This window comes from Pteropus alecto, unplaced genomic scaffold, assembly GCF_000325575.1.
Source record: "Pteropus alecto unplaced genomic scaffold, ASM32557v1 scaffold81, whole genome shotgun sequence".
NCBI classification, from domain to species: Eukaryota; Metazoa; Chordata; class Mammalia; order Chiroptera; family Pteropodidae; genus Pteropus; species Pteropus alecto.
This window is the reverse complement of record NW_006433378.1, coordinates 779,966-804,428: the sequence shown is the minus strand read 5'-3', so window position 1 is coordinate 804,428 and position 24,463 is coordinate 779,966. Positions and strand designations below refer to the sequence as shown.

General features: G+C 29.2%; 1 protein-coding gene across 1 annotated transcript in view; it reads right to left on the bottom strand.

Annotated features, from left to right (window-relative positions):
* Window positions 1-24,463, bottom strand: part of SI (sucrase-isomaltase) — an 81,162-nt gene that overhangs the window by 12,025 nt on the left and 44,674 nt on the right. Inside the window, exons 28-40 of the mRNA XM_006908270.1 lie at window positions 23,293-23,389; window positions 23,082-23,194; window positions 22,864-22,989; window positions 21,203-21,331; window positions 20,361-20,471; window positions 18,575-18,637; window positions 12,799-12,915; window positions 11,280-11,367; window positions 10,246-10,384; window positions 5,955-6,088; window positions 5,069-5,103; window positions 4,867-4,983; window positions 2,203-2,351 (exon numbers count right to left, since the gene is read on the bottom strand). Coding sequence (XP_006908332.1) covers window positions 2,203-2,351; window positions 4,867-4,983; window positions 5,069-5,103; window positions 5,955-6,088; window positions 10,246-10,384; window positions 11,280-11,367; window positions 12,799-12,915; window positions 18,575-18,637; window positions 20,361-20,471; window positions 21,203-21,331; window positions 22,864-22,989; window positions 23,082-23,194; window positions 23,293-23,389 — 1,418 coding nt within the window. The remainder of the gene's footprint in view (window positions 1-2,202; window positions 2,352-4,866; window positions 4,984-5,068; window positions 5,104-5,954; window positions 6,089-10,245; window positions 10,385-11,279; window positions 11,368-12,798; window positions 12,916-18,574; window positions 18,638-20,360; window positions 20,472-21,202; window positions 21,332-22,863; window positions 22,990-23,081; window positions 23,195-23,292; window positions 23,390-24,463) is intronic.

The window sequence follows — 24,463 nt, the reverse complement described above, 5'->3', positions numbered from 1 at the left end:
ACTTTGTGGGTTTTTTTTTGTTGTTCTTTTGTTTTTGTTTTGTTTTGTTTTACTCTAAACTTAGATTAATGCCAAGATGAACTGCTGAGTTTACTCTTCCCGAACTTCCAATGGATGTTAACATCCAGGCTTTCTCAATCAGATAAGAGTCTACACGGTTAATAATAATGTTTCTGGTTGGAGACTCAGTCCAGAACTAATACTCTATTCTGGGAAGTCAATAGGGAAATGACAAAGAGGGAGAGACAAGAGATTAATAAAATGTTACCAGAAATAAAGAAGGCATTATGGTTTAATAAAGCAAATAGAGAGGATAATTTGAAAATTTGAATCTAGAAAGAACTTAAAATTTTTTTTTTGAGAAAGCTAGATGTTTTATTAGAATAGAAGGCATATTGATCAACTTGTTATTACCCAAAAAACCTGAAAACATTTATCATCAAAAATATATGCACCCTGATGTTCACAGAAGCATTATTCATGGTGGCCAGAACATGGAAGCAAATAAATTGTCCATCAACAGACTATTGGATAAAGAAGATGTGGTACATATATACAATGGAATATTACTTACCCATAAGAAAAAATAAAATACAGCCATTTGTGACATCATGGATGGTCTCGAGATAATCATGCTAAGTGAAATAAGTCAGACAGAAAAAGTTGAGAACCTTATGATTTCACTCATATGTGGGATATAAAACTGAAAGCAACAAACAAGACAAACAAGCAGAGACTCATGTACACAGACAACAGTTTAGTATTTACCAAATGGAAAGAGGAAAGGGAGAGGTAGATAGTGGGAAAGGGGGTCAAATATATGCTGATGAAAGGTAATTTAACTTTGGATGATGAACACACGATGCAATGAACATATGATGTATTGAATTGTACACTTGAAATCTATATATTTTATTAACCAATGTTATCTCAATAAATTTAATAAAATAAAATTTAAAAAATGGAAGTGAAAAACTTTGTGGGTTTTTTTTTGTTGTTCTTTTGTTTTTGTTTTGTTTTGTTTTACTCTAAACTTAGATTAATGCCAAGATGAACTGCTGAGTTTACTCTTCCCGAACTTCCAATGGATGTTAACATCCAGGCTTTCTCAATCAGATAAGAGTCTACACGGTTAATAATAATGTTTCTGGTTGGAGACTCAGTCCAGAACTAATACTCTATTCTGGGAAGTCAATAGGGAAATGACAAAGAGGGAGAGACAAGAGATTAATAAAATGTTACCAGAAATAAAGAAGGCATTATGGTTTAATAAAGCAAATAGAGAGGATAATTTGAAAATTTGAATCTAGAAAGAACTTAAAATTTTTTTTTGAGAAAGCTAGATGTTTTATTAGAATAGAAGGCATATTGATCAACTTGTTATTTTGGTCATTTTTACCTTGGGTACTACTGTTTAATTGGAGTAGAATATGCTGTGTAGTTTTTTTGTTTTTTGTGTTTTTTTTTTACTGATCTATCAATAGTACAGTAAAACAAATCACCTTAATCAATTACTCTAATAATATATGGTACACAAGAAGCTAAGTATACTATGATTATTTCCATGTATTTTTTTTCTGTATTTTTGATTGAATGTGTGTGTGTGTGTGTTTTGTAACATTTACAATAAGAATTGGTTTGTATTTGTCTTAAAAATAAACTAGGCTAAAATTTTTCAACTATGATCCACAGAATAGAACTTCAAGACTTGACCAATATCAGTTTGAGCTTCAAGGAGTGAATCCGAAACAATTTTCTAAGGAGAATGTTAAAACCGCTCTAGGGTACCCCATCAGCACACCTCCAAGAAGAGGTGAAATGGACTTCTTCTGTCAGAAATTTATACATGATAGATTTGCTTAACTGCTGTAAACTTCAGTTAGTTCAGTCATAGTATTGAGATAATATTGTGTTAAAAACATTTTGAAAATACTCTATGTAAATCATTTAGAATAACACTTGGTATACAATAGTTATTCCTAAGAACAATAATTACTTCTTAATAACTGCTGTTTCATTTTCCAAGACATATATTAGTCTATTTGTTAGAAGATTTATTTATGAAAATATTTGTTAACCCAAAATGTATAATAAATAACAATGAAAATTTATAGTTTAAAATATTGTATATTGTACTTAACGGCATTTTTGATTTAATTAAATGAAAGCTATCTCTCTGTGGTAGGAAAAATTTGTACTTACTCATGCAAAAGAGGTCGAATAACAGTGCCACCATGAGCATGAATTTCATGCAGCTGTGTATAGAAGTAGGGCAATAAAGTGTATCTAATATTTAGAATATTCCTTGACATTTCAGAAAAAGTTTCATTCCAGGAAGGAGGATCTTGTCTCTGAAACAAACCAAATTGAAGTAGACATTAACTTTTGTCTTTGTTTAAATTATTGTTTTCAAAATGTATTTGGGGAATAAAAAGTAAGGAATAATATTAATTTACTGTCATGTGCTATCTTCATAAAAATCTTATGCAATAGTATTTCTAGCTCTCACAATGGCGAGTGCATGCACAAGATTAACATTTTAATAAGAAAAATGCAAATTAAGCCCCTGAGTTGATTTAGTTAAGTGATCATATATAAAGAATAGTTCACATTTGAATGGGTGACAAATATGCTATCAATAACGATGATACTCAGTGTAGGGGTAAAAAGTTTAGGAAAGAAATGAAATGCTACACAAAAGTGGATTGAAATAGAGACATGCAGAGCCCATAGTGGAAACCCTGCACATTGTGTGTTCCCCTGAAAAAAGAATAAATTATGGTACAAAAGAATTAATAGTATAGTAGGCAGAGAAGACCTAATTAATGTTGGAAAAGAGAAAAGAACATGTCAAAGTCTGTCCAGAATACAAACTCCAGGTAAAAAAAGACTAAAACTGATACTGGAGACATTAAATGCCTGTTAAAAAATGTTGCATTAACTAGTTAAAAATAATACACAGTTAAAGCAATTAGTATCTTATATTTTAATTTGTACCAGGGGAACAAAACAAGGCTGCCACGTAACTCCAGAGGCAACACTTTCAATGTTTGTTGTTGTTGTTGTTGTTATTTCAGTTGCTATCAACTGAAATAAGGCCCTTAACAGCTGTGTCATATCTATGAAGATAACAACTTTTCTAGATTTCAGGAGTAAGAATACTTGAATGATGACTGTTATTACTGGTATATGTAGTATTAGAATGGGCACAACCTTAAAAATTAAATGTTCCAAGAACTATTAAGCTGTATTTGATCACATTACTAGTTTCAAAGTCAAGTAAGAAGAGACAAAGATTGTAACTGTTGCTTATCAATTTCATTGATGTCATTTCAGTTTTAACATGTGGTTTTACAAGCATATAATTCTAAGCCATACATTCCTAAATTCAATTTTATTATCTCACAATTAAACTTAAGTTGAGGCTTCTGTTCTTTAGATTTTTATTTAGAAATTCTTCCTTAGTCTTTGCCGCCTCCATTTCATCTTCTCGAAAAACTCCTGCCACATTCCAATTTTAGGGTCTTTCACTTGTTCCCTCTCAAATGGAATTCTCTTCCCCCACATATTTACATGGTTGATCTTTCTTATTCAAGTCTGTGCTCTAATGCTAATTTCACTCTATCCGAGAGTACTTCCTTGAGTACCTCTTCTAAAATAGAACCCCCATAAATTTCTGTCACTTTAGCTTACTCATTTTCCTTTATATGCATTTATTTGTACATGAAATTTTATATAAATACATATATAAATATATAAAAATAAGTATAAATATAAATATATACATAATTATCTATTATCTCTTCCTTCCTATATTATATGAATCAGTAAGATAGGTTTTATAAATATTAGCTAGCAGATTCTCAATGAATACTTGTTGAATGAATCCCTGTTCAGGCTTCTATTGATATTGATTCATGCCCCACTCTCAATATTATAACTTTCTAAATTGCATTACTGACAAGTTTTCCTGTTAAAATATTTTTATTCCATCAAGTTATGTCTCTGTTGACCAACTTTCAAATATTTCCAAAATATGATCCCATTCTGTCTTCTTACCTTATGTAGATAATCATTTTTATTGTCTAAAATAAATCCTCTCCTCTTTTTTGCCTAAAATTTCCGGAGTGGCACAAAAATTTCAAGGACATGGTGAGCTCTACCATTCAATTACTATGGTTTTTAAGACCAGCTTTGTCTACAATCCTTCCGTGAAGTGCTTTTGATAATTTATCTTTCCTGTACATTTCTTACTGAAAGTCAATATCACAAAATTTAGCACTTAGTTAAATACTGCCTCTAATTGTCCATATTTTCCATAATTTTAATATTGTCTCCCCTCTCATTCCAGTTCCTCCAGACAACTTAGTAAAAGTATATACTTGTGTTATGACACAGAACTAAGTTGTCATAATTCTCTTTTCCTTTTTCTCCCTTGATTTCTCAATTCATTGTTTTAACAATTGCCGTTTAAATCTCCCCATTTCTTGCATTGATGCTAATATTTAAAATGACTAAATGACTTTTCACTTTTAATTATTTAGTTTGTAGCTGATTTTCTTATTGTTCTGTTCCAGTTTGGAAGAAGTTCCAGAGGCAGTTTTTTGTTTTGTTTTGTTTTGTTTTGTTTTGTTTTTCCCTAGCTACTCCCATATTATATAGAACAGCGTTATATATGCCAGCTAACAAGTCTTGAATCCAAAAGTATAAAGAATAACCCAAGTCAGAAAATTCTCAGAATGATGGACTTAAAGATCCTCAGTAAATGTACAGAGGTTCAGAGCATTCATCTGGAAATCAGCCAGGTAGGGTACTACTGTGGTTAGTGGAGTGAAAGGAAAGAGAGTAAATGCAGTAATTACGTACCCTAGTATTTGCAATATTGTGATTTCTTGAGTATGGATAAAATGCTCCAAGTTGCATCCAGCGGGCACAGAGCTGATATTCTGATTCATTGAAGAAACCACAAATATCTGCTCCCGTCTACAATACATTGTTACATTTAATTAATTTTAATAGTTTGTTTCTTAATATTTACAAGTTATGAAGATAAAATAGAGCTACTTACATATGATATACCAAAGAGACTAAATTCCATCATACCTAAAAAAAAAAAAAATAGGAAAAATTTTAGAAAGCTACTGTTTCATATATTTTGAATTTTTTATTTATAAAGATATTCCATTTCTAATACCAATATCTAATTCAATAAAACATTTTTCAAGTTATTCACATACTTTTCTATCATTTCTTATTATAATATTCATACTTTTTTTACTTTATAGTGTTAATGACACCCTTTCAAGATGACAATTTCTCTATAATAATGACAAGGCTCATCATTTGAAACAAATTGAATTATATTTATTAAATAAAATCCTCTGAGGAGTGATCACTTTGATAAAATAGGATGTATGTGATTTCTCAGCTTTTCTTTTAAAAAAATATTTCTGAACATTAATTGTTTTCTTTCAATCTTAATGTGAATAGTAAAGCATTTTTTAAGACTAGATCTGAAACAGAAAAGCATCCATTTCCCCTTTAAAATGATATATTTACTGTTTATTCAATCATCACTAGAAAACTCTTTCAAAAGTTTGAAATGTTTCATTCTTCAGCATCTCTGAGTAATTCTTATTCCCTAGAATCTAGAATCTCTACCCATTTTTATTAACTCTATATGTTATTTTTCCCAGCTCCTGCCTTTTCCAAACAGGAAACTGAGAAAAAAGGAGATTAAATTATTTTCTCAAAATAAACTGATTGGATATCATTAGTTTATACATGGCATCCTGCTTTCTGGACCACTGAATTTTTCATGGTGCTATTTGTTATAAATATAGTGCCAAAAGCATATTTCTGAGATGGACTTACAAAGTATGAACTAAAACCAGCAAAAGTGAACACTTAATAAAAAACTAAAAAGAATGAGAAAAATGGTGACTCTCACATACCAATGATGGATTTGTCCAAATTGTCCCACTTTGCATAGTTGTCTCCAAGCCAGTGTCCCACCCATCGTCCACTGCTAGGATATGTGGAACGAGAAATAACAATTCCTCTTTTCCCAGTTGTTTTACGCAATGCACTGATATAAGAGAAGAAAGATCTGTGAGTCTTCACACTAAGTATTTCCTTCAGATATTTCCATTTATAGACACGTCATTAAAAAAAAAGGATTTTATTTACGTTGTCTCTTATTACAACTTTATATATAGCTCTTTATGTGTAAGTCTTCTCTCACTATACTATAAAATCCTCACAGGCATGAAGGGTATCGTTCTTCCCTTCCAACATTTAGCAGAAGATATAACTAAGTAGCTTGCATTTATTGTTCAATAAATACAAGTTAAGTCAACTACTGGTATTATCAAATCAACCAACTAATAATTTTGTGAGTTTTTTGAATGAACTCATTTTATTCTACTTAAATTGTTCTCTTGAATAAAGCTCTGCACTCTATTGATTGTGTCAATCTTTCTCAATTATAACTTGTCAACACTTAATCTTCATATTACTCTGCAGAGAATCTTTGCTATAATACTGCCTGTTTTAGAAGCTAAAAAGAGCAAGGCTTTACTGTGTCTTAAAAAACGAAAGTAATTGTTCGGTTTCAAAAATGGAAGCTCTTCAAAGCCAGATCAAGAGAGTGAATTTTACAAATTAAGTTATTACTTTTTTTCTTTTTTCCCCTCCTCTCTCTTTGGAGAAGGACTTTTAAGAATTATTGTGCATTCTAAAGGCAAGAATAGCAAAACAGGGCAGTATTCTATATTATCTACATTTCTTCTTCTCTCTGATATTACATAAGAATATCTAAAAAAATATTCACTATTATATTAATTGGAAATTAAATGTTTATTTTTATATTACTCAAAATAAATTGTATATGAATAAGGACTACAAAACTATCTCAGGAGAAAACACTTCAATACCAATTAGGCAGACTTGACAATGCAGTAACACGCTATCAACCATATCTAATAATTTATTTCTTACAGCATAGACCAAAATGTTTGTACTGATGTGCTTATATGTTAAGCTTCTTCAATGAGACCTTGAGATTCTTTAGGTTAAAGACTTTATATTAATTTTTTTTTTTACCTCTTGCACATAATACAGTACTTGGCTTATAATAGTAGCTCAAGAAAATTTTGAATTAATGAATAAATAACTCAAACCAAAATTATAGGAAACTAAAAATGTTTTAAATAGACATAAGATGATATATTGAGCCATCTGCTGATAATAAAAACGATATCGTATTTGTTAACTTAAAATCTCCTACTTGTATGTATGTCTCTTTAAAAAGGTCATAACAGAAAACCATCTTCATTGTTTACCTTCTATAACAAATATAAAAGATCTAGTCGATTTAGGAGCATTAATATATTTGTTATATATCACATATATTTGCTGACATTTAACAAAAAATAAATGTCTATTTATAGAGAATAAAAGAATTGATAAATTTAAAATATATTAAAATATATATTCTAAATTTAATCTATAAACAAAATTAATTTTAACTATTCTAAAATTTTTTACAAAGATAGTGTTGCCACAAGTTCTTATTTTATTGACATGCAAGAAGTACATATTCTAAAAGGAATTTTTTCTGTTTGTCTTACTTTTGCAAAAATTCTTTACTGAGGCTTTAAAATAACAATTGAACATATGACTTGTTAGATTTCTGATTGAGAATAATTCTGCTTAAAGTATTTTCAAATAATTTTCTTAAGGGAAATCTAACTTCTTGCATTAGAATAACCTCTGTAACCCTTCACATAATATTTCTTATTTGAAAAATCACATTGCCACTAAAACTATAATTTAAAATCCCATCACTATACATATTTCCTAAATATTTCTGCATGTTCCAACTTTACAAATGGTTTAGTAACAATAAATTAAGTTGAATTTTAAGAAGCACTTTCAACCATAAGATAGTCTATCTTCTGTTGCCAGTTGACTCTGGAAAATTTATCTTATAGAAAGGATTTTAATGTTGTATTACAGAAGTATTTTTATTGGATGTTTGTAATAATCTACAAGAGTATTTTTTAAAAAGTATTAGAAAAATTATAAAATATATCTTAAATTATTGGCGAAAAGTCCTAAAAGAAAAAATGATTGTTTTTACAAAGCTATGCCTGTATATTTTAAAAGTAGATTATATGAAAGGAGAATATTAAATTGGAAATTTTAAAAACATATTTTAAAGTTTCTAACAATAAGTAAATTTCTTTGGTTTTGTCATGTTTACTAAAGATTATCTCAAATTAACTCAATTGTCTATTGTTTTTAATTACTGATGAAATCAATTGATAAATATACTCCAGATACTTATAGCTCTGATTGCATATAATTAAATTATTTTAGAACATTGGTCAGTATTGCTTAGAGAAAAGAACGTTAATACAGACTTGTTTTTCTCAATATTTATCTTAAAAAGCTCTTTGAAAACTAAAGATGTTTCATTAAATTATTTTTAGGAAGGAAAAATCTCAGTATTATGTATTAATATGAATTAGAAATAATAACTTTCCCATTTCACATCTCAGACTCACCATTAGATCTGAAAATATAATATCGGTTTTAGTTTAGAGTTGTGTAAAAAGTTTTTTGTATGCTGAAATATTTCTGTTTTTGAGTATGCAGTATAATAAAAATTAAATTTGAAATTTGAGAAGATAATGTAAAAGGTTAACTCATAAAAATAGTTTTAGGAATTCAAATCTCAAAAATTTTAAAACATTGATATCAGCTATATCAATGTTCAACTTAGCTATATCAACCAGAAGTAATGTCTATGATACACATATTCGGTATTTGTTCAGATGACTAACAGCTTAATATTAGAGAGTTACAGCTGTAACCAAGAAAACTTTCAAACCAGTAAAAGGATGAGATGTATAATATTGTTTTTATCTGCACCAGTCTCATTTTTAGATTAATATAAACATTGCAAGAAGAGGTCACTTCCCACAGGACACAATTCTCTAATCTCAAAAAAGAACATTTATTTTTCCAGGTAGATAATTACATAGTAAAGCAATATAATTTTCCAAGTTGCTAACTAACTCAGTCTATAAGAATATCTGAGAAAAAAATTTGTATCTATTGACTTTTTTATATCATTCTAAATTATTATGACAAAAATCTTGGGCATTTACTTAAAAACTATATATTTAACACATCTAGAACTTCCAAGATCTTGATTTTCCTATATACTCTCTAATAAAAAATATTAGTAGTCTCTAAAGTCATTCAATGTATTGTTGAAGATGAAAATATAGAGTAAATAGTTTATATAATCCTTAAATAACTGTCTGAAATTTGAACACACATTATGAGGTAGTTTTTAAATTGTATTTCTTCCTAAATGTGAAGTATAAGTTTCATTTCAGTATAAAATTGAATTTTAAATAATAACAGTAGATCAATTGAAGACTGAAAACTTTTTATATGGAATTTAGATATGAAACTTTTATATTTGCCACCAAGCTTTTTTTCTCTAAAACTGTTTGCAATTTCTCAAGCTGATTATTTAGCTCTTGTTTCTGAGTTTGTCATTCTCTTCTTTCCTTGGTTTGCTTGTTTGTTTCATGTTAAGTAAAGAGCACTGTAGTCAGAACTAGTTAAGTATCAAATGGGTGCCAATTTGAAAGATGGAAAATGAGTCTATGACAATATGCAAATTGGGTTAGTTAACTCAACATTTAAAACATTAATCTGTACAAATGTGGTTCAAATTTTTAGTGAAAAATTTTATACGCAGAAGCAAAATCAACACTGAAATAAATTTATTATGACTTTTATTAAAGGACATGCTTCGGAAGATTGTATTGAAACCTTCCTCATAATGCCACTTAAGAGTTAAATTGGACCTTAAATATCCCAAATACCTTAGTATGCCAACTATTAGAAATTTATTTATATAATTTTGATAGCCGTAGTAGGATAATAATTGATTCATTTAAATTTACTAAACATCCCACAATATGTCAAGAACCATCTTTAGTTTCCGTACTATGCTCTACAAGTTCAAGTATTATTGAATTGTATACTTGAAATATGTAATTTTAATAACCAATGTCACCTCTCAAAATTTTAATTAAAAAATAGATGAATTTTAAAAATAAAAAAATAGATAAAGTCAGCAGAGGACACTAAAAGTAACATTAAATCTAATATCTAAAAAATAATAAAGAGTCAGAAAGGATAATTACGAGCACTGCTTACTCAAAAGTAGGTTTCCCTTGTGACCATCCATACAGATTGTGAACATTGTAATGCGAAACTCGTGTTCCATCACTAAGAATTTGCTCAGTTTCCATACACGGAGTTCTGAACTGTAATCCCCTATTTCTTTTTGTGAGTTCTAGGGAGAACCAATAAACGATATTAATATATTATAAAGTGACTCATATTAAAATGTGTAAAATATAACTATATATTCTTTAGGCAAAAACATTAATTTTTGTTTAAAAATGTTATTGATTTTTAAGCATTCGTACATCACAGTCTATAATTATAATTGATTGTAGTTACAATTGTGACTGAAAAATATGAGAAAAATTTTACTATATTCAGTAACAAAAATGTTACTAATTAACGTGAATTAATAAAAACCAGAAAAATAAATATACTCCTAAATGTCAATTATATTTTATTCATTTAGATGAAAAATACTGATTAAATAGATTTGAAAAATCAATCTGGTAGCCTAAAGCCTTGGGATTAAGAGCCAGGCAAATGGTATACCAACACTATCTTCCGATTCACTTTTTCTGTTTAAGATGCATTTTTCAGAGAGTTGCCATCACTTTATGTTAACAGTGTATAAAGTTTACTGCCTATATAAAAGTATGAGGATGAACACTGAGAGACTAGACCTTTCCCTTCCAGATCAGGGACAACCATAAGAGTGTTAGCAGTCTTTCATTTTTTTCCTTGTAAATTTTTTTTTTAAATTTTTATAAAAGTCTATTTTTTTTTACCATAAAGAATATCGGAAGATCCTTAAGAAAATCAAAGTAACAATTTCAAACAAATTTAGAAATGTGTTGATATAAATAAAACATGTTTCTTGATTTTTCATCTTAAGCAGTATTAAATAATATTGGCAATGGATCAAAGTGTGGTACAGCATGTAGTTGGGTAGAGAGAATTGGGAATGTGAATCCTTTTCCCTGCAACATGAAATATATAAATCTAATAAATAAATACATAAATAAATAATAATATAACATCAAAGGCAAATGACAATGTTGTACCTGGCATATAAGGTGGATAATTTAGCTCTGTATTTCTGCATTGATTATTAACATCTCCACTTACGAAACTTGATGGTTCATTCATATCCTAAGAAGAAGAGAGAAAAGTAAACAGAAAACAAAATTAGAACATATAATCTTGAAAAAGCTAATTCAGAGAGCCAATAAATTAAAGCAGCATATTTAAATAATGGAACATTTACTTACGATTTTAAAAAGCAAAAACATAAGGAATCTCAATGATAATAAAGGATTTAATTAAGCTCAAAGTTTAACATTTTTATAGTTCATTCCTTCTTTGGACAAACATAAAATGCCCTACTTTTCCACTGTAGTTATAATATACACATAACAGTGAATTTTTTCTGTTTTCTAGGTATAAAATTAAATTATAATAGTGAATATTCTCCCTCACCCTCCCTCCAAAACTCATGCCTGGGAGCTACCCTGTATCAATTGCTTTTTTTTTAAAAAAAAATGACTGTTTGTGATTTTTAAAACCACAGAATATAGTTTACAAATGCAGAAGACTTCAAAGAGTCTTTCTGTTGGAACACAATTTTAAAATCCTAGTACCCAAATAAAATGGTTTTTTTTTTAAAAAAAAATGACTGTTTGTGATTTTTAAAACCACAGAATATAGTTTACAAATGCAGAAGACTTCAAAGAGTCTTTCTGTTGGACACACATTTTAAGATCCTAGTACCACATATAAATGGACCATCACCTAAATGTATACCTCATAAAGGTGATTATTCCACCCGATAAAAGGTTATCTTTTCTGGATCAAGACATCCTTGGGGAAAGTTTTAATAGAGTCCCTTATAGTACATAACTTTATACATCAAATAAGTGTATTTCCCATTACTTAAATAAATCTGTTTTGTACAATCTTATATCCTCAGGCTTGCACATCACAGCACCTTTATAAAGGTTTCTTCAATTTAAAAAACGTAAATTAATGTATAATTGTTAAAAAATCAACAGAGAAATATCACCTCCAAAAATCTAGAGAAATGTTATCTAAAATCTCTTGTATTAAATATTTACTTGTGGTAGACATTTTTATGCTATCTCAAGATAATATTATTAAAAATCTTATTATCAATATTTGAAGTGACATCTAAAATTATGAGATTATCTGAGAGAGAATTTTGTCTAATTTATAAGAAGTTATGATTTCTTACACCAAAGGCAGACAATTGAGTGTGAGATTTATATCTAAACTTAATGGAAATAAAATAAACATTTATGAATGGTTAGAAAAAGAGTCTATTTTGGTTCCTTGGTCAAGTTGAAAACATTCAACTTGAATATTCACGAAATAGCAGTTATATACATAAATTGAATTGTTAAAACTGTATTTTAGAAGTTCTTTGCAAAAATAAGTTTTATGAAAAAAATGAATGAGGTAATTTTCTCAAAGAATACTTTATTGACATTATTAGAATCTAGTTAGAAGTTTGCATAATCAATGCACACTTCATAACAGAATATAAATTATTCAAAGTTTACTTACAATCCACAAGCCATCAAATTTCATCTGGTTATTGTAGAAATCTATAATTTCCCTTTCCCACCACTCTGCTGTGGAATTCCTTAAGAAATCTGGAAAACCTACATGAGCTCTGGAAGCCTGTAAAAATAAGATTTAGATCCACAAGTATTAGATAATATAAAAGACTATATGTGCCTAAGTTAGACTTGAGCTGTCAAATTCATAAGTTGTGCACAAGTGATATCAAATTTAATTACATAAATGTATACGATTCTCTCCAAACACCTCAGCAGCAATGGGGTTAGTAAAAAGAAAGAGAGATACATGCAGAGAGAAGAGAGCAGCCTTGTGGTCCCATATAGAATGTGAAGAAACAGTTCAAAACACAGAAATATGTTTTCAGTGCTGCTTAGTGTGATAGGGAAGTTTTCTCTCCTTATTTTTAGAGCCGTATTCTATAGCTTTACCTTTGTGGAGCATGATGGGGAAGGAAAGGGACTTGGTTTAGTCTGTTTTCCTGATTTAAAAAAAAAAAAATTGTTTACCTGGCTTTCTGCCCTTCCAGAACCAATATATTTTTCCACCCACTCAACCGTTTATTTTGCTCTCTCATATCTAACCATTCCTGCGCCAGCAGAGAAGAGATGATTAACTCCTTTCCCCATCAAAAAAAAAAGAAACTCCCTATTTGCCAGCCTACCCACATAAATCCAGGGTCAGAGTCTGTGTATTAGAACAGGATTGACCTTCAGCAGGTAAATCAATTGCCCAAAAAACAGCTTCACCTACACACTTTGCTGTCACATTTAAGACTATGTAGTTAACTGCCACAACAGTCTTCTCCAAGAACAGTATATAAGAGGGCATTGTGCATAGAGAAAATGCAGAGTAGGAAATATAAAAATTAACAAAACATGTATATCATGGGTATTTTTAGATTTAAAAGGGACTTCATTTTATAATTTTTCCCAAATTATATTTTACTTATAAGGAAAAAAGGCTCAGTGGTGTTTTAGTCAATGAATATTTTCAATGAATATTTTCAATGAATGAGAAAGAGCAAGAAAGGTAATGCCATATTTTGTTTTATAACTTTCATTGTTCTGCTCTTTCCATAATTCATTCATTTTCCTGTTTGTTTTTTTTTTTTTTTCCAGTTGGCTGCTTTTATTCCTTTGATACAAATCATTGGTTATATCCAGAAGTTTCATCAGGTACATATGATCCAAAAAACTTATCCCTTTTGTGGAAGAGGATCCCAAGTGATTGTACATACACCACTGTAAATTGAAACTGTTCTCCAAAATCTATGGAAAGAAGCTATGCCTACCTCTCCAGTGTTGCCAATACTACCCAACATTAATGGATAGAACTCCAGTTGAGATAAAACTCTGACCTTTTTTCTTCAACAACATTTATTAGGTTTAGCAATCCTTTGACTCTACTTTAGAAATAATTTGGTAAGTTTTAAGTAAAAATAGTCCTCTAATGTTTCACACTGAACTTGAATTTTTACATGAACTCATATGATTTAATTATTATAATTTGATATACCTAAAAGACTGATTGTCAACTCATAGTTTTGTTGATTTTATTTCTATTGTTTTGATAGTATTTATTTTCTTTATTTCTGGTCTAATCTTTATCACATCTTTCTTCTAGCTTTGAGCTTAGTTTGTTTTGCTTTTTGCAGTGCTTGGAAGTATAGAGTTACATTATTTGACTCTTTTTTAATCTATCGTTAGAATTCCCCTCTTACTATTGCTTCTGCTGTATCCTCTAAGTTTTGACATGCTGTATTTTCATTTTGCTTGTCTCAAGATATTTTTCAATTTTTTTTTTATTTCGCTTTGACCCATTGGTTGTTCAAAAATGTATTGTTTAATTTCCTCATATTTGTGTATTTTCTCATTTTGATTTTGATTTTAGTTTTATTCTACTGTGGTCAAAAAACATAGTTGGTATGATTTCAATGTTCTTAATTTCTTCAGACTTGTTTTGTCACTTAACTTGTGATAGATATATCCTGAGAATGTTCCATGTGCTCCTGAGAAGAATGTATATATTCCACTGCTATTTGGTAGAATGTTCTATATATAGTTTGTCAAGCTCATATGGTCTATAGTGTCATTTAAGTTCAGTTTCTTTGTTGATTTTCTGTCTAGTTATTCTATATATTATTGAAAATGAAATGATAAAACTCTTCTTATTACTTTATTACTGTGTACTTTTTCTCCTTTTACTTCTGTCAATGTTTGCTTTATATATTTAGGTGCTCTGCACTTAGGTGCATATATATTTATAATTGTTATATCTTCTTCATGAATTGACCCTTTTATTATTATATAATGTCCTTATTAGTCTGCTGTAAGAGTTTTTGACTTAAAGTCTATTTTATCTGATATAAGTGTAGCCAACCCTGCTCTCTTTTGGTTGCCATTTTCATGGAATATCTTTTTTCACTCCTTCGCTTACAGTCTATATGTGCCTTTAAACTTAAACTGAATTCGTGTAGACAGCACATGTAAAAGTGACAAACTGTTAGCTATACTACCTAAGATAAAAAGAGAGAAAAGCCAAGAAAATAAAATCAGATATGGAAGGTAAGACATTACAACTGATGCCACAGAAATAAAAAGGATCATTAGAGACTACTATAAACAATTACACACCAACAATTTGGATAACCTAAAAAAAAAAAAATGGATAAATTCCTAGAATTATGTAACCTAACGAAACTGAATCATGAGGAAATAGAAAATATGAAAATACAAATTACTTGCAAGAATACTGAACCAATAATCAAAAAATTTCCCAACAAAGAAAATTCCAGGACCAGAAGACTTCACTGGTGAATTCTATCATACATTTAAGAAAGAATTAATGCCAATCCTTCTCCAACTCATCCCAAAAACTGATGTGAAGGGAATACTTCCAAACTTATTTTAAGAGGTCAGCATCACCCTAATACCAAAGTCAAAGACACCACAAGAAAAAAGAAAACGTACAGAACAATATCCCTGATGAATATAGATACAAATATCCTCAATAAAATATTAAGAAAACAATTCAAGAGCACATTTAAATAATCACACATCATGAACAAGTGGGATTTATTCTTGTGATGCAAGGATTGCTTAACACAAAAAAATCAAGTAATGTGATATACCATGTTAACATAATGAAGAAAAAATCACATGATCATCTCAATAAGCATTGCAGAAAAGGTGACAAAATTCAAACTACTTTCATAATAAAAACTCTCAATAAACTAAGAAGAGAAGGAAATTCCCTCAATATAGAGATCATATGTTTAATGCCTACATCTACATTTAATATCATACTGATTCAAGGAAAACAATTTATCCTATATAAGATAAAGGCAAGGATGCTCACTCTTGCCACTTCTGTTTGACATAGTACTGATAGTCCAAGCCAGAACAATTAGGCATAAAAAAAATAATAATAAAGCATCCAAATCAGAAAGAAAGAAGTGTCTTTGTTTGTGGATAACATAATTTATTAATAGAAAACTCTAAAGAACACACACACCTCTCCCCACATGCATGCATACACACACACACACACACACACACACACACACACACATACACACACAGAGTTAGAACTAACAAACACATTCAGCAAAGATGCAGGATAAAAAAATCAACATGTAAAACTCAGTAGCATTTCCATACACTAACAACAAACTATCTGAAAAAGAAATTAGGAAAACAATTGTACTTACAATAGTAAAATAATAATAAAATAGGAATAAACTTAACTAAGGAGGTGAACAATTTCTATACTAAAAACTACAAAACTATTAAAAGATACTGAGAAAGACACAGACAAGTAGAATGATATTCTTGTTTGTGAATTGGAAGAATTAATGTTGTTAAATTGTCCATCTTACTCAAAGCCATCTATAGATTCAATGCAACTCTTGTCAAAATCCCAATGGCATCTTTTACAGAAATAGGAAAAACAACGCTACAATTCCTTTGGAACCACAAAGAATCCTAATAGCCAAAATAATCTTGAGAAAGTAGAAAAAAGCTGGAGTCATCACATTTCCTTAATTCAAAATATATTCCAAAGCTACAGTAATTAAAATGATATATTATCAGTGTAAAAATACATACAGACCAATGGCACAGAATAGAGAACACAGAAATCAATCCACACATATATAGTCAACTAATCTTCAACAAGAGTGCCAAGAATATACAATGGGGAAAAGATAGTCTCTTCAACACAGTACTGAAGAGCAAACTAGATAGCCACAATGTAGGACAATGAAATTAGATCTTTATCTTATACCACAAGAAATTATCGGCTTAAAATAGACTTAAGTCTTAAATACAATACTTGCAACTGCAAAACTTCTAAGAGAAAACAAGGGAAAAGCTTCATGACATTGGTCTTAGTAAAGATTTCATGGATATGACACCAAAAGCACGAGCAACAAAAGCAAAAATTGACAAGTTTCATTACTTCCAATTAAAAAGTTTCTGCGCAGTGAAGGAAATAATAGACTAAATGAAAAAGCAACCCACAAAATGAGAGAAAATATATTTAAACCATATAGCAGATAAAGGGTGAATTGCCAAAATATATAAGATAGCTCTACACACATATGTATATGTGTGTATATATGTATGTAAGTATGTACGTATGTATATATGTGTGTATGTATAAAAACAAACAATAACTTACTTGAAATTGGGCAAAGACTTGAATAGACATTTCTCTAAAGAACATATACAAATGGCCAACAAGTATATGAAAAGATGCCCGGCTTCATATATCATCAGGGTAATGTAAATCAAAATCACAATCGAAATCACCTCACACCTACTAGGATGGCTATTATCAAAAAACAAAAAACAACAACAAAAAAAAACAAAAAACAAAAAACTGGTGTTGATAATGTATAAGAATTCCTCAAAAAATTAAAAATAGAACTACCATATGATACAGCAATCCCATTTGGGGACGTGTATCAAAAACAAAAATAAAAGCAAACAAAAAAAAGCACATGAAATCTGGATCTCAAAGAGATATCTGAACTCCCAAGCTTATTGTTGTTCTGTTCACAGACTTACAGTGTTGAAATAACCTAAATGTCCATCAATGAATGAATTGATTAAAAAATAATAATAATAAAAAAATAAACAAAAAACAACAACAAAAACCCTATGGTATATACATACAATGGAATACTGTTTAGTCTTACAAAAGAAGGAATTTTGAAATATGTGGCAACATGGATGAACCTTGAGGATATTTTGCTGAGTAAAATAAGCCCGTTTAATATTGCATGATTCCATTTATACAAGGTATCTAAAATAGTTAAATTCACAGAATCAGAAAATGGGCTAGTGATTGTCAGAGACTGGGGACTGGGAGCAATTGAACAGCAGTTCAGTAGGCATAAAGTCTCAGTTATACAAGATGAATAAATTCTAATGATCTGCTGTACAACAATGTCATTAGGATCAAGAATGATGTATGTAAACTTAAAAATTTACAAGGGTAAATGTCATGTTAAGTGTTCTTACCACAATAAAATTATTACTTAAACGAGATAAAATGTAAAATTACTTAATAGTGTGACTGACACGTTTTTATTTAGAAAAGAAATTTTGATTTAAATATGGTCTGATAAAGAATTAGAAAATGATCCATCTACTTTTTTAAGGAAAGTATCCAAATTGAATGACTGGTCAAAGTGATCATTAAATCCAAGAGCTGAATGTCTTATAGTTATAGAGTTAATAAATGTAAAACTTACATTAACAGCTTCATCTTCAGTCAGACTCTCATCTATTGTTACATTAGGTAAATCTGGCCAAACCTGCAAAATAAAAAGAAATTGAAAAATGGTTTAATATAAATTCAGTATGGTATGACTGTGTTGAAAATAAATTATAATAGAGTTTTAGAGATATATGATAGACTCAAGATCATAGAACCGTAATTTCTTGTTATTTTTTTCAGTTTTTGTTTTGGTATATGGGTCAGTTATAAACTATTCCCATTTTCCATATTAATTTTCTCTTTAATCTGACAAATAAAATTTTAAAAAGCCAATCTTTGTAGTTAGTAATGATTTTGAAAACAATACATGTAACCAAAGGTCTGTCAAGAAATAATATGAAAACCATATATTAAATTTAAATTAATGTAGTATATTAAAACGGTTTCCATAATTATTAAAATCTAAAAATGGTAAACATATTTTTATTTGAAAGGTGCCGGAGATCTGAGTTGGATGAGGCCATGTTGAGGCAAATATCTTTGTGATTTTCAGTTAGTACCAAATCATCTTCTTACCCCCACACCTCCTCCATCCCTGCTCCTGCCTCCCTGCCCACCAAAGTTTTTCTCCATCCCCACCATAAACACACATAACAGAACCTAAATTCAATCATGTTAGAGATCTGGGGATTTGAATCTATGTATTAGAAATTTAAAAGTCCCATATAAAAATGTAAATAATCCCCAAAGGACTAATGACCTACAAAGGATTCATTCCTGATTGGGAAGAGTGAAGAAATGAAATAGAGAGTAGAAATCTGAGAAAATGTATAGAAATATAGAATAACAAAAAGGTAGGAAGGAAAAAAATCCTTTTCTATGGCCAATATGTTATATCCTATACTTGGTACATTTCTTAAAATATGATTTTTTCAGTAAGGTTATCACAGGAGTTTTCCTATTTTATTTTAATCTTTTTTTTATTTTGAAATTATTTTCAGACTTATAGAAAAGCTGCAAAATTATATCTAGGTTTTTTTGTATATCTTTCACCCTGCTTCCTCTAATGTTAACATATGTATAGCTACTGTACAATTATTAGAACAAAAAACTTAACATGAATACAATACTATCAACTAATCTACAGGCTATGTTTGAATTTTACCACTTTTATCATTAATGTCTTCTTTTTAGTTCCAAGATCCAAAAAGGATCCCACATTACATTTAATTAAGTCTTCCATTATAGGATGTTATTATTATTTTTTTTCATTTTAGTTATGACTAGTGAATATTTTTATTTACTCTTTTATATGCAAGCCAAACCATGAATTTTTCTATATTAATATATGTTATATATTAATATAGGTCTGAATATTATTGCTTATATGCAATACTGTCAATTATATTCCTTTTTCAAGGGAGGAATATAAGTATAGCTCTTAAAAACATTGTTTATTTTATTAATGATATGTTTTTAAGAGAAGTACATATATTTAAATGACTTGCAATACAGAATAATGAATCACCATCTTATTAATGGTAGTTTTACAATAAAACGAGAAATAAAATAAAAGACAATTTAAAGATAAAACAAACCGTATTTGGACATACAACTTGTATAAATTCTTTCTGTTTCTAATAATCTAGATTGAACTCAAAGAGTATATATTATTTGCTTGTTAGCTATTAAATCATTACATTCTGTATAATGTATCTCTCTCCCTGAATGGTTTCAACAGTTTTATTTTTTTTTTAATTCAAAGGAACCTTTTAGTGAAATAGCATTTATATGTATTTTATTTTAAGATCAACCAGTACCTTTGCCCAACAAATATCATTGGTGCCAGGCCATTTGATAAAAACATCTTTCTCCTGTCCTCTTTGAAATGCTGGGTAAGGCCTTGTTTCATTTCCTGAAATTGCTGGATCCTAAAAATAAAGAAATACAAACCAGGTAACTACGGAATAAAAGTATAGCCTCTTGGTTAGTTGTTATAAAGTGTTATATTTTTCCATTACTACATTATCATTAATTGTGCTTTCATCATTATATTGTTCATTCATAGACTGAAAAATGGACTGATGATATAAACTTAAGTGTTTTAGCTAGTTTGTCTTCTAAATTTCTTAGAAAAAAATTTTAAGAACTTTTGAAAATATATTAACTACTATTTCAAGCAAGATTATAATTGCTTCCTGTGAGATCTTGATATTTTCTTCCCATTGAATCACTAACTTAAAAGCAAATTTTTAAACATGATAAGCATATGAAGTAGTCCTAAGGAATAATTTGAAAATTGTATAGGAATAGAAAATCCATCATCACTTTGTGATAGCACCTATAAATTGAGGCCAATTTACAGCTTGGGTGATCACAAAAACAAACAAACAAACAAACAAAAACAGCTTGTTTTTGACTCTCAGCTTTAGTCTTAAATCTCTAAGGATATATCAAGTATAAAGGTATCCTGGTGGCAGCCTACATAAATAAAGTGCAGTGTTAAAAGAGGAAAGTTTTAAGTTTGGGAGAAGAATCCAAAGTTATATACTTTCTATTTGGAAACACCTTCCTGTACCCCTCATTCTGGGAGAGTAATCTTAATAAAATCAAGTTAATAAGATAATAAGACTCAGATAAAATATAAGATATAAATACTGACCAGGATAATAATGTATCTCATTCCTTCACTTCTTATTTTGTCAACAAACTGAGGAAGATCCTGGAATCTTTCACCAATTGTAAAGTCTAGTTGTCTTTCCATGTAATCAATGTCTGTGTATTGAACATCCTGAAAAACAAGCATTGTGATAGTGGGGTAAGAATCCCAAGAGTGAGTGAATAACATTCAATCATACTTATTGAAGTATTAGCAATATGAAAGTTTCAATGACTCTTCCTTTGACCCTAAAAGGAATTAATCAAGTATTACAATGATCAAGAAATAAAAGTAGCATGTAAAGATGCAAAATATTCTAAGAACGAGTTCATATAAATGCTCTGTTTTATTAACAGTTAGTAATTTTGATTTAGAAGTAAAAATTCTTTCAAATCAGTATCTTTTGCTATGAAATTCCCAAAGGAAACAGAAAGACATAGGATCAAATGGTTTATGAGGCTATGAAATTATGTTAAGTGGTAATTTGGATGTGTACATAGTGTACACAGAGACAGATATTGGTCTATTTCTGGAAACATAAAGTAAATATAGGATCATTTCAAATAATTCTAATATTGCTAGAGGGAAAGAAAGAATTATTAGTAAATCCATTAAATATTATAAGATTTTGCATTCATTATCCACCAAAGTCATTTCTGAAATAACAGCCCAAGCTTAAATAAGCAAAATATTGCTTACGAATAGGTATTTACAAATATTTTTAAACTAATGAATGTTCGAATGTTATCATGAAAATTTTAATTTAGGCCTAAACAACAAATTTGTTAATTATTTTCTGTTAATAGACATTAGTTACATTTTTCTTCTAGATTTTGTAAAATATATGGTTAATATAGTGATGTTATAAACATATATGGGTAATATGTTATAAAAAATAAAAAAAATTCTTTTTAAAAAAAATCCACTTGCATATTTCTATAGCATCAAACTATATAATTAAAATCACCATATAATATATTCTGGAACCATATATTGGATTCTCTTATGTGTACTGATATCTTATCATGAGGTCCTTTTCATTGTTCTTAGAATGAGTTCTCATATACACCAAGCATTCTAGATTTCAGTTCTTAAGTGTTAGTTACTAGAAAGATCTCTTGGATTCCTTAATACTGCAAAAAAATAGAATTATATGGACTGATTGTTTCTGGATACTTAGAATATTTATTTTCCCAAACATTGAGGGAAGAGAATATTCTGCCAGACTTAATTCTGTATTCTAATATTACAACTATCTTCTATTCCAATGCAAAATCACTCCGTTTCACCTGCAATTCCTTCTCTATAACTTGTTACATCAGTTGATTAAATAAGTTCTGTGGACCCTTACTCTCACCCAAAGAGAACACAGGGAATATGTCTCACTACCCATGTGACCCGAAGTTAAAGAGAAAAATACAAGAAGACGGTGACTTGTTTAGTGCAACTCCAGGTCATGGAATTGGAGAAAGAGAAAAGAAATGGTATCTATCTAAAAGACATTTTACAAAAATTTCCTATTCAATTCATTTGGTGTTATTAAAAAACTAAGCCTTGATTATTGCCAAATGCTTAAAATAATTTTAAAGTACATGTGTTTAATTATTTCATTCTGCTTTTATAGATGACATATGTAAAATTGTCTTAAAAGTTGAAATACATACATATGGGATCTGAGCAGCCACCATTTCATTGTATACTTGCTCAACCTGTGAAGTATTTCTGTACCCATAACGACATATTTGGAATCCCAAAGCCCAATAAGGTGGCATGACTGGTCGGCCAATTACCTTTGAAAACAAAAATTATTTGTAAGCTAAGAGAATTACTTTTATTATAAAGAAAATTTTATGTGTTTAAAAAAAAACAAATTCCATCATACTTCATGGTATTGCTTTGTTACAACTTCTGGATCTGGGCCCAAAAACATATAAAAGTCCAAGATTCCTCCAATTGTGCGGTAAGTTAGAGCAGGGGCTGGCTGAAAAGTAACATCTGGAAATCCAAAAGATAATTACATTTTTATCTACATATAAAATATTATTTTATTAAAGAGTAACACAAAATATGAGAAATTAAACAAATTGTTTTACCCATTGCATTGCTGTTAAGTAAGAAAACTCCATGAGCGTGGCTCTCATCTTCCAAAGCCATGTGATAGGGATGAAATCCATAGGAATTAAGTTTATACTAAAAATAAAAAAAAATAATATATATTTAGATAATATCATGTAAATATTATCAATGTGATATTTAAATTCATTATAATATTGAGCCTAGGAATTTAAAAGTTTCTTCTTTGCACACACATACTATTTGAATTAAATGCATTTCTCCTAGAAACTAATTTTTCGTTATTTAAACTGTTACTGCTTTAGAGCATGCAAATAAATATACAAACGTAGGACATCCACAAATGCTGCCTCACAACAGATGTAAAAAATCATTGGTATTAGAGTAGTGAGTTTCTTTCTACAGATTATGTGTGTTAATTTATTTTATAAAGTGGCACTTCTTTTTCAATAATGCAATTTCCTAAAAATGATTAAAGCACTCAACTTCTTAAATACTTATATGGTAATATCTAAGTTTATATAATATTTTATAATATTTAAAATGATAGTTTATACAATAATTTATATTTATGAAGCATTTGATTTCTTTTTTAGCTAGATCTTTTTACTTTCTAGAATAAAAAAGTACATTCAGAGCCATGAAATGACTTGACAGAGGTCCAAAAACTTGTAAGTTGATGATCCCCAATCAAATTGACATCTTTGATCCACACCAAATCCCAGTAATTGATTAGCATAGGAAAGAAAATTTATGTATTGAGAATAAAGATTATACTAACTTAATGCTAATTCTAATGTTGATGGGTTTTTAAAAAGTAAATTTTGGCAAAGCACATTTTTTCAAGTTGATATAATGAAAAACCATCTTTATACCATAAGGTTGAAATATTGTGGTACAAATAAAAGTTATTTAGCACCTAACAAACAATGAAAAGTGGTCGCAATAGTATACACATTTTATAATTTCACACTTAATATAAGTATGCATCACATGTGGAAAATGGAAATAAGCTAGTATTTCTATTAAAATGTATTTTTATGATATGTCCAGAATAATTATAGTTAATATCAGTTGTGCAGTGCATTAAATATTCATGAAGTGTATTCCATTAATAAGGTGAATCATTGAGAAAAATGACATAAGCATATAAAAACATTTTCTAAAGATGTAACTAGCAGTATGGACTCA